The 11964-nt window shown below is 43.2% G+C and overlaps 1 protein-coding gene across 1 annotated transcript in view; it reads right to left on the bottom strand.

The window, feature by feature from the left end:
* Window positions 1-1852: 1852 nt before the first annotated feature.
* LOC306924762 (uncharacterized protein) overlaps window positions 1853-11964 on the bottom strand; it is a 10198-nt gene continuing 86 nt past the window's right edge. Inside the window, exons 1-5 of the mRNA XM_079503397.1 lie at window positions 11684-11964; window positions 10143-10325; window positions 8220-8274; window positions 6468-6585; window positions 1853-1981 (exon numbers count right to left, since the gene is read on the bottom strand). The exon at window positions 11684-11964 is cut by the window's right edge and continues 86 nt beyond it. Coding sequence (XP_079359523.1) covers window positions 1948-1981; window positions 6468-6585; window positions 8220-8274; window positions 10143-10325; window positions 11684-11800 — 507 coding nt within the window. The 5' untranslated portion in view covers window positions 11801-11964 and the 3' untranslated portion in view covers window positions 1853-1947. The remainder of the gene's footprint in view (window positions 1982-6467; window positions 6586-8219; window positions 8275-10142; window positions 10326-11683) is intronic.

Below are 11964 nucleotides of genomic sequence, written 5' to 3'. Positions count from 1 at the left end.
TGACTATTAATATAAAAATAACACGGTCGGTCAGTTACGTAACATAATAGCATTACATAGAATACAATAGGATTAAAATGCCTGATTTAGGACAATTTACCTAACGTACTCTTGACTTAGGCAACAAAAGAAATTGGCTTAAGTCACAAAAGCATGTGACTTAGAATTAGAATTGTCTATTGTCTATTTTGGCCTAAGTCTCACTCTTAAGATAGGCCATTTTACTAAAAGAGGCAGGATCAGCATTCTCCTTTTAAATTAGGACTAGATGTTCTAGTTACGTTATTAGCTTACGCATGTTTCATCAGATAAATGCATTTTATATATGTGATGTATTCCCATGCTTTTGTTCTTGCCTAATGTAAATCGCTCTGGATTAAGAGCGTCTGCTAAATGCCTAAATTGTAAATTGTTGGCGATTTTACCAGAGGTGGCCGCAGTGTCATGAGGAGCTGACTTATGCAAAAAAAAAAAAAAAACGTTTGTTCAAGAAGGTGAGTTATAATAAGATGACAACATGACAACACTGGCCTTTGTTATGTTGAAAAGGCCTCAAGGGTTCACTTGAAAACAGGGATGGGAATCTCAGCGTGTGATTCTAACTATAAGGTTAAACATGAGAATGCTGACAGACCGGCTGAACCTGTAAAGCATGCCGTGCGGTCTGCATGGGTGAGGTGAGGACTGGAAGACAATGATAGTTGAGCATAGTTGTCATTCACTCACAGGAGACAGATATCTGTGTTGTCTGGGTGAGGTGAGGACTATCTATAAGGATGTGATAGTGTTGAGAAGTCACTCACAGTAAGTAGACAGATATAATATCATGGCAGTGGTGGAAGGCATACTATTTATTTAAGTGAAAGTAGCAATGCCACAATATAAAAAACTCTGTTACATGTTAAAGGCCTACAGGTGTTCTAAAAATGGACTTGAGTTAAAGTATATGAAAGTATTTAGCATCAAATTATGTACTCCAATTTTTCAAAAAACAGCCCAACTACAAGCTATTTTCAAATAGCGTAAGTACACTATAAGATAAGAGGTTGTATATGCACAGCTTTTAATGTATGAACAATTCAAAAATATATTTTTGGCGACTGTGGCTCAAGAGGTAGAGCAGGTTGTCCAATGATCCATGGGTCGGCGGTTCGAATCCCGGCTCCTCCTGGCTATATGTCGAAGTGTCCTTGGGCAAGACACTGAACCCCAAATTGCTCCCGATGTGCTGGTTGGTATACCTTGCATGGCTTCCGCCGCAATCGGTGTATGAATGTGTGTGTGAATGGGTGAATGTAATGCACAATCTATGTAAAGCGCCTTGGATAAAGGCGCTATATAAATGCACCATTTACCATTTATATATCTCTCTGCTGTCGGGAAGAAACCACCTAACTCCAAAATGTTCATTTTTCAGGAAATTTAAAATGTACATTTTTCAGGAAATTCTGAAAACAAAACAATACTGCCTCATCAGAGTTGGTGTTGTGGCTTTATATATTGTCAATTACTTCCATGAGAGGGGGGGGTGGTGGTGGAGTTAGTTGCTTTAGCAGACAGTTTTAGGGTCCAGTGGAGTTAGGAGGTTTTGTCCAAAGTGTTTTCTACTACTTTCCATTGGTTCAATATTTTCGAAACAACACACAGACGTAAAGGGTGTTCAATAGCCCTGATTTATGCAAAAAATAATAATCAAAAACCTCAAAAATGGAGTTAGGAGGTTTCCTCCTGACAGCAACGAATATATTAATGCGTTATTGTGTGCGTGCGTGCGTGTGAGAGCACAGGCGTACACACAGAGACACACGTGGTGTTCTCATCAACATAACTTTACTTCCTACAACATAATGAAGACGGATACATTTGTGAAAAAATATAAAACAATAGCGATGCACACGTGTGTGTGTGTATGTGTACTGTAGAAAAGCCTCCGTCGCACACTGGTCTTCATCTTGCCGCTTCAGAGATCCCACACAGCTTTCTGCAAAGCGAGCAAACAAAAAAAACATCGTTAGATGCAGTACTCGATAAGTAAAAGTATCAATACTGCAAAGTAGAAATGCTACAAGTAAAAGTCAGGAATTCAACATACTACTACTTGAGTAAAAGTACAAATGTATTGGTGTCAAAATGGACTTAAAGTACCGAAAGTAAAGATTACTCGTAACAAAAGGAGATCCAATTCACTCTGTTGCAGTAAAGTTTTAAAACGTTTTTATTTTAACCCATTCAGGATATACTTTAGCTATTGAAAAATAGCAGATCTACAAGCTTGTAGCGCGGCGCCGAGTGCCGCGCTACGAGCTTGGAGATCTGCATTTTTTCTGAAAAATCATCAAAATGTGTGCAAATCTTTGAATATATATTCTTTCCCAGCGAAGCATTTCTAACTTAAATCTTTGCTTCTGGGGGGGGTCCCTGGAACAACATATTTTCAGATGCGGGTCCGCAGCCAAATACATATAATTCTGGGGGTCCTTGATTCATATAATTCCCCCCCCGCGGGAACCCCCACACGGAATTGCACCACTCACTTCACACGGGTGTGATTCTTTCTTTTTGTATTATTATAAATATTATTCTCTGGTATCGGTATTCGGTATCGGTATCGGCTAACACAGGGGTTCTCAACGTTTTTGGCCGGGGACCCCCGGAAATGCTTTGGCAATGTCTCGGGACCCCCGCCCCGCCCCCTCCCGACCCCCAACATAAATTGACTGCTACAATAACCTTAAACCATTTTGGGCGGGAACCCCTTTTGGTGTTTTAAGCATTGTTATAATTTAGCTATTTTTTAAAAATTGTGGGGAAAAAAAAAAAAAAAAAATGTTTTTTTTTTTTTTTATATATAATTTGGGGACCCCCCAAAATAATTTGGTGACCCCCCGAGGGGTCGCGACCCACGGGTTGAGAACCCCTGGGCTAACACAGAAATTGTGGTATCAGGATCGGATCGGAAACGGAAAAAAATGTATCGGGACATCCCTGCTTTCCACCACTGGTCAGTTGTCTTTTATTCATTTCAGCAGAAAGAGTCCTTGTTGGATTGTGTCTTTATATAGAGCAGGGGTTCTCAACGTTTTTGGCCGGGGACCCCCGGAAATGCTTTGGCAATGTCTCGGGACCCCCGCCCCGCCCCCTCCCGACCCCCAATATAAATTGACTGCTACAATAACCTTAAACCATTTTGGGCGGGAACCCCTTTTGGTGTTTTAAGCATTGTTATAATTTAGCTATTGAAAAATAGCAGATCTACAAGCTCATAGCGCGCCACCGAGTGGCGCGCTACGAGCTTGTAGGTCTGCTATTTTTGAAAAATTGTGGAAAAAAAATAAAAATAAAAATGTTTTTTTTTTTTTTTTTAATAATTTGGGGACCCCCCAAAATAATTTGGCGACCCCTCCGAGGGGTCGCGACCCACGGGTTGAGAACCCCTGGGCTAACACAGAAATTGTGGTATCAGGATCGGAAACGAAAAAAAATGTATCGGGACATCCCTACTTTCAACCACTGCTTAGTTGTCTTTTATTCATTTCAGCAGAAAGAGTCCTTGTTGGATTGTGTCTTTATATAGAGTTCAGTAACAGTGTTAAATAGCTCTAGATTGTCATAGTAATCATCGCACTCTATAGCAATGATTACTATCCTAATATTTGCTTTAACCTCTTTTTTACCAAAAAACACTTTGTGGTTAACTTTTAACCAAAACATATCCTTTCAATTTATAAGGGAGAGATGAGACCTTCTTGGCCCACATTTGAAAACCAAATCCACGGGTCCATTTGGTTTCATTTTACGCTCTCAAGAGTTCAATTATTGTCACACATCTGCATTGCTTAATTTACAAGTCTACACAATTCAACGTTTGCCTGGTAGCCTACATCAGGGGTTCTCAACGTTTTTGGCCGGGGACCCCCGGAAATGCTTTGGCAATGTCTCGGGACCCCCGCCCCGCCCCCTCCCGACCCCCAATATAAATTGACTGCTACAATAACCTTAAACCATTTTGGGCGGGAACCCCTTTTGGTGTTTTAAGCATTGTTATAATTTAGCTATTGAAAAATAGCAGATCTACAAGCTCATAGCGCGCCACCGAGTGGCGCGCTACGAGCTTGTAGGTCTGCTATTTTTGAAAAATCGTGAAAAAAAAAAAAAAAAAAAAAAACCCTTTTTTCTTTTTTCTTTTAAATAATTTGGGGACCCCCTAAAATTATTTGGCGACCCCCCGAGGGGTCGCGACCCACGGGTTGAGAACCCCTGGCCTACATCAATACAGCATGGGAATTGTGGACAAAATCTTGTCCAACGACAACAAAATATCCATTGGTTTTGGATCTGAGAGGCTAAATCTCATCAAATGGTGGCCCGTGGCTCAGAAACCCAATACATAATGTGCTTTGACATGAAAAGGCCTATACTGTATGAAGCTCTCTCATTTAGACACAAAGCTATAGCGTCGCAGTCCCGCCCCCTCCTTTATGATGAATTACCTCCTTTATGATGAATTCCTGTTCTGTCTATATAGAAGTGTCTATTTGTACGTCTCTAAATGTTTTTGATGATTTGAACATGGTGGACCCTATTGGAGTGTAATGCTTAATTGGGTCGTCCACTCACAGTTAACAGCCTTTGTATTGAGTTTGTGCTTGAAATGTACTGTAATTCTGCAAACTGTTAATACATTCTTCAATCAATCAATAAAAAAAAACAGGGCCCAGGAAATGATTCTCCGTTCATTTTCCTCATAGACATTTCAAAAAGTATTTATTTAAAGACCTTTTAAGCGTCGTACAAAGCCAACTCGAGTTGTGACAAATCATGACAACAAACACAATTTTGTGGGCCGAACAAATAATTAGAAGAAAACACTTCCAACACTTTTTTTTGTTGTTTTTCTTCTTTGTAATTATTTGTTGTCATGATTTGTCACAACTCGAGTTGGCTTTGTATACGACACTTAAAAGATCTTTAAATAAATACTTTTTTAAATGTCTATGGGGAAAATGCATTGAGAATTATTTCGTGGGCCTGGCGTTGTCATGAAAGGGGGCGGGACCAGGGCTCTACTGTATGTGGGCCTGAGAGATGATCACCCATCAGCTATACACTATGTTCAGTACAGTACCAGCTAATGTGACGTCATATAGCATATGTGACTACATTTGACTGAATGGACATATTGATTGTTCAGTTTGACCCACCAGTTTTGGAGATATGGCTTATAGAGTAATGTCTTGCAGAAAACAACAAGTTGAGAAAACAGGCTTGAAAGGTTCACTTTTGTGGTCTCTAACATTACACCTAGCTACATGTTTATTTCATATTTACATGTCGATTTCAGCTCTGACACTTATTTCAGACATGCTCTAGTATGTGAAGAGTCTGCCTGTGCTATTAACTCATTTTGAAAAAAGCTGGAATGTGCGCGATGGCAGTCTCTCAGTCAAATCTGGTCACATATGCTGCTGTTGTCCGTTGGCTTTACGACAGTCCCCAGCATTCTAATACCTGGTCCAGCCCAATTCTAAAAGCTCAGCCTATATTTCCGGGCTCCCCTCTCAGATGCGTGTGTGTCAGTGTTGGTTTTGGCAGCAAATTTTGATTTAGTTATAGACACATTTTAGTCACCTGGAATGTTTTAGTGTTACCGGTAGTCTAGTTTTAGTCAACTAAATGTCATAAGATTTTAGTCGACTAAATATACAGTTGATTTAGTTGACTGAAGGGCCTTGATGCCATCGTAATGATTGTTTTTACACTTGCTGAAAATAGCCGATCTACAAGCTGTAGATCTACAAGCTGTAGATCTACAAGCTGTAGATCTACAAGCTGTAGATCTACAAGCTCACAACGCGTAGTCTAGTTTATATTCGTCAACGAAATTGTCAACATATTTAGTCTTAGTTTTAGCCATTTAGTTTCCATTTAGTTTTCGTCAGTGGGTAGGCTGGGCACCATTTCATTTAGGGTATATGATCCTGTCGGGAGCGGATGATATCGTTACGTCATGTTGTAGTATTGTGTTGTAGTCGACAGGCAGGAACAACGGGGCGGCAATAACTTCCTTTTCCCTCAAACCGATCTTTCTCAATAAAAGCTACAGGCTACGAGAGCTTTTATTGTTATTCTTCCGGTTTGAGGGAAAAGGAAGTTCCGTTTGATTGTTCCTGACTTTATGTACATGACGTAACGATATCATCCGCTCCCGACCTGGTCATACAGACTTTTGAAACAGAGACCAGGCTTTAATTCCTCCGAGGTGGTGGAAAGCCTGGTGAGGCGAGGTTAGTCAGTGGGTAGTCGACGAACATTTTTCATCTTAGATTTAGTCGACAAAAACAACAATGGTTGCACAACGTGCGTGCGTGCGTGCGTGCGTGCGTTGCGTGCGTGCGTGCGTGCGTGCGTGCGTGCGTGCGTGCGTGCGTGCGTGCGTGCGTGCGTGCGTGCGTGCGTTGAAGTCTTACCGCCCCTCCTCGTTGGTCTTGTCTACGAAAGCACAGATGGCTCTGTCTCTGTCTAGGATGTTCTGCTTCAGGGCCTGGATGTCTTCCTGAGCCTTCTTCTTCTCCTGCTCAAAGTCAGCTGCACAAAACAACACACACACAGTCTGGGTAAATGGTGCATTTAATACAGAGCTTTTATCCAAAGAGCTTTACGTACATAGATTGTGCAGCACCAAACCTGCTCATCGGGAGCAATGAAGGGGTTCAGCGCCGTCTTACTCAATTATGACACTTAATCCGACACTAACTCGTTGGGAGCGCGGGAATCCGGGATCGAACTGGGAACCTCACGGTTCCCATCCGGCCGCCCTATACCGGCCACTCTACCCCCTGAGCCACTGCCGCCACTGCCTTATATAAAATACTAGAGATATTCACACATCTGTTACTTTTTCCGTACTCTACTAAAATATACCCGAACATTAAATGAAATGCCCTTGATAAGAGGGGACCATCTACATTTTAGACGGTCCCTCTACTATTATCAAGGGCATTTCATTTAAAAGTGTTTAAAAGTGTATATTATACTCATAGTTTCATTGTACAGATGTTCTACTGTTAGACGGATGGATTGAACCTTAGGGCAGTATTATGCGTGTCTTAAGTACCAGGTCTTATGACTTAACTTAAGACCTGGAGGCGTGATCAATGTCATTTGGCTATTCTGAGTGGCCAAACAGCATTGACCACGCCTCCAGGTCATAAGTGAGTTAAGTCATAAGACCTAGTACTTAAGACACGCATAATACTGCCCCCAGTCTCCCACTCGTCAGACCGACATACAGCCAATAGGGCTGAACCCGTTTGGCAGGACTGTTGTGGGTCGCGTCTTGGCTGGGTGCTATTACTTATAATTGTCACGTCTGCCACACCTACCCGGTCTTCCTCCCCTTCTTTCTAAACCTATCTCTAATTATAGGAGTGCAGACAGAGGTGCAGGAGAGGAGGCGGAGGCAACCAATCAGCACAACTATAAAGCCAGGTTCAACCCTTCATGCCCTGCCAGATCATCCGTCTCTGTTGGACCTAGTCAGTCCTGTTCTACCCGGGCTAGCAGCATCATTCTATCTCAGTGTGCTATTCTGTTATACTTACATCTATTCTCCTGTCTTCACAGTAACCTTGAACCACCCTGGAACTGGACGCTTGCCTGCCTCACCTGCCTCTGCTCACTCAGCTCTGCTCCTCATGTCAGAAGTATAATAAATCTATATTCTAAAATACTCCAACTTGTCTGTCTCCTGTGACTGTCTGTATCTGGGTTCAAGCAATCATATGACAATAATCCTAGATGACTATTTCTTTTTTTTCCCCCTATAATTTTTATCCCACGATTTTGCAACCCTGTTTTTTCACTACAGTGCCAATTATCTAATGTAATCCTGGGCGCTACACTTCCTCTGCCAACCTGGGATATGACTATTTCTATTTCTATGTCATCTATTACCATGTCTTCTGGATTAAGAGTGTCTGCTAATATAAATGCCTAAATTGTAAATTGCCATCCTCTCGAGTATCTTCAATACCAACCAATCCCCAATGTTTTCTGAACACATGCTGTAATGCCCGGAATTGTTGATGTTACCCTTTGAACAAAGTGACAGTTTCAAGGGCTCGTGTGTGGGTACGTGCGTGCGTGCGCGTGCATGTGTGAGCGTGTGCCTGTGTGCGCGTGTGCCTGTGTGCGTGTGCATGTGCATGTGCGTGTCTTACATTTGAGTTTATTGAGCTTCTCTGTGGACTCTGCCATCTTCTTGTTAGCCTCCACCTGCGGGGGGAGGGGGGGGGGGGGGGGGGGGGGACAGGTCAAAGGTCAGGTAGTGGCAGCGGTGGCCGAACGGATTGCGGAGCGGTCTTGATACCGGAAGGTCGCCAGTTCGAATCAGCGGTCCGACACCGCTGAAGTGCCCTTGAACAAGGCATTGAACCACTACGATGAAATGTTCTATGAGCAGGGCCTGGCTGGAAACAAGTTCTTGAGCTTAGCCCAGATACCCTGGGTAAATATAGTAATCATTTCATTTCATTCCATTTCCATCCATACAGCAGTGAGTACTTAGTGCAAGTAGCAAATTAAGTAATTCTGGACGGGAACCTCTTTTGGTGTTTTAAGCATCATGTCATACTTTAGCTATTGAAAAATAGCAGATCTACAAGCTCATAGCGCGGCACAGAGTGGGTCGTCGACCAATTACATATCATTCCTTGACATTAAATAGTTTGACAACCACTGATATAGAAACATAGCATTTGAAGAATCTGGTCTCAGATTGACGCAGAAAACTGGAACTTGCACTAAACCCTAAATGGGTACTTAACCCTAAATTGGGTTAAGTAGCAATTACTCGGTCGTTATGCAAAACTTCCCATTTCACAAGTATTTTTTTCTCTTATCTTTTTTTTCCTTTTCTTCAGGAAAAGAAAAATGGCAGATCTAGAAGCTTTTAATGGTGATTTCCCACGCTGTTCGAAAGCAGCGTGTGTGGACAGTGGGAGGTTAAAAAAAAAGAAAAGAAAGCAAGAATGTTCCTACACTCAAAGGCGTTTCCCGTCATCACTTCTGCTTTGTTTGTTTTTTGAGTGGTGTAAACCACTCCTACAACTGGCTTTGTTAGTTTACGTGTCTGTCTGTTTGTCTGTCTGTCTGTTCGTACCAAAAAATTAGCATGGTTGCTATGGTCACCCAGTTCACACGGGTGTGATTTCATCACGTCAGACATTACGTCAGACCACAGCTGATCATTCTATATAAGACCTTACACCACTCAGTTCACACGGGTGTGATTTTTTCTCTTTATGGCCCGGTATTTCCCCCCCCCCCTCCCCTCCCTTCCATCCTCTGACACCTGATACTGTACAGGCTACTGCACAGCTATTTTGTTTAGGAAAGCATTCATATGCAGAGCTATTCATGTCTCTCTTTCTCACTCTCTCTCTCTCTCTCTCTCTCTCTCTCTCTCTCTGGATCACATCTATACCTATAGGCTGGGTGCTGGATCACATCTATACCTATAGGCTGGGTGCTGGATCACATCTATACCTATAGGCTGGGTGCTGGATCACATCTATACCTATAGGCTGGGTGCTGGATCACATCTATACCTATAGGCTGGGTGCTGGATCACATCTATACCTATAGGCTGGGTGCTGGATCAAAAAGAAGCCATATAAGAAATGAAAAATCCGCTCACCAATTCAGGCTCCCAAATATCTTGACTTTAATCAGGTAACGTTTCTTCCTCAGCCCTTCCTTTATAGGCCTACAGTATTTTTGTTTTCACGTAACCATTTAGTACAGATCACAGATATGGACAGTAGTAAGACCCCATTTAGACGATTTTAATGTTTCTATGTCAGTCGTTTTTATTTTCATGTCAAGGACCCCCAAAAATATATGAAATTGGCCACCGACCCCCATCTGAAAATATGTTCCTCCCTCCCCCCCTTCAAAAAATAGCAGATCTCCAAGCTCGTAGCGCGGCACCGAGTGCCACGCTACGAGCTTGTAGATCTGCTATTTTTCAACTAGCAGATAACTAGCTATAAAGTTTAAAATAATTGGTTAAAGTGGTTAAGAGCTAACGTGAGTGACACAGATGCCGCCCTCGGGTCCTAAACGGGTCAAATGGTGTGTACCTTCTGGTTGTTGCAGGCCTGGATGCCCTGGTCCAGGTTGGCCTTCTCCTTCTCCATGTCGCTCTTCCTCCTGGACAGCTCGTCTCGCTTGGCGTTCAGAGGGTTCAGCGTGTTCCTCAGGGTCAGGATCTGAGTCTTCGCCCCCACGATGGCTGCCTCCCTACGCTTCACCTCCAACTGGTCCTGCATGGGACGAAAATGACACGTTACAAGATGGCTGCCTCCTTAATGGCCTTGCAAACGTGAAGCGAGGAACGCAGGCGTTGTTGCCTGGATCAACACAGGTCTCCTCCAGGTCTGTTGAAGAGGGGCGCAACAACGCAAGCGTAAAAAAAAAGAAGCGAAACAGAATCCAGGTCTGGTGAGTCGCGGGCGTGTGCACGTAACGAGCACGCGCGCAACAAATGCATGGGACCGCGCTCACGTAAATAGGCTGGAGCTCTCTGGTGGAGCTGTTGCACCCCGCGACCTGACTCCGGATAAGCGGTTGAAGGTGGATGGATGGATGGATGTTTGTTGTGGAATCTGCCTCGATCAGGTCTTAAAGGAGTAGTTACTTCACCCCCCCAAAAAACATGTATTATTCTATCAATTACACATCTCATGAAGCCTTGAATTCATGGAGACTTTTCTTGTTTTTGTCACAATCCTGAGCCAATACTGTGATGACCCGGTCAATGGTCACGGGCGGTGAACTGGAGACTCAGTAGGCCATACATGGGCAACTGGCGGCCTGGGGGCCACATGCGGCCCCCCCAACCATCACAAATGCAACCAAATGCAATCACATATGTGTACACTCTCAGGCGTAAGTTTGGTCCTTGGCAAATACAACATTTGAGAACCACTATTTATGCCATAGTGTTGTAGTAAATCAGTGTCATACTGTAGGCTACATATTCTGAAGAAAGCCTGGAGACTTGACATTCAGTAACTGGGTCTCGTGAACAATCAAGATGGCGCAGCCCAGTGTCTAAGCTAACAACAGATAGCCATCCAAAGCTAATGTGAGTATAGCCCAGTTCCCACTAGATCGGATCAAACACATTTATACAACTGAATAAACGTATAGGCTACGTATTCTGGCAGCATCGCTTCCCGACAAATAACGCAGGCTACATTTTAGCCTAATAATCAGTATAATATATTCGTTGCTGTCAGGAGGAAACCTCCTAACTCCATGTTTGAGGTTTTTGATATTTTATTCCATAAATCAGTGCTATTGAACACCTGTGTGTTTCGGAAATATTGAACCAATAAATGGAAAGTATAGTAAAACAAAACATGCTTGGGACAAAACCTCTTAACTCCATTGGACCCTCAAACTGCACCACCTCTCTGCCCTCTCATGTAAGAAATTGACCACATATAAAGTCACAACACCAAACCTTGATGAGGAAGCATTGCTTTGTTTTTAAAATATATAAGGTTTTCTTAATTTCCTGAAAAAAATGGGCATTTGTGGGAGTTATAGGAGGTTTCTTCCCGACAGCAGATACATAAATATAAATATAAATATAAATATAAATAAACGTCCTTACATTTGCCAGGCGCTGCTTCAGCTGCCTCAGGCTGAGCTCCCTCTTCACCGCCTCGAAGATCAGCACCGCCATCACCGTCCCGGCCAGGAGGGACACGAACGCCGCCAGCTTGGCCATGTCTGTCTGTCTGTCTGCCTGTCTGTCCGCAAGGCAGCAAGGAAGCAAGGGAGCAAGGGAGCAAGGGAGGAAGGGAGGGAGGGAGGGAGGGTGAGGGATCAGTGAAGCAGTTTGTGTTTGTCTTCGGTCCGTCCAAAGGTTTCCTGGGAGCTCCTCTCTTCACG

The sequence above is a fragment of the Electrona antarctica genome (genome assembly GCF_951216825.1).
Source record: "Electrona antarctica genome assembly, chromosome: 6".
In the NCBI taxonomy this organism is placed as follows: domain Eukaryota; kingdom Metazoa; phylum Chordata; class Actinopteri; order Myctophiformes; family Myctophidae; genus Electrona; species Electrona antarctica.
The sequence above is the reverse complement of the archived record's forward strand: the minus strand, read 5'-3'. Positions and strand labels throughout refer to the sequence as shown.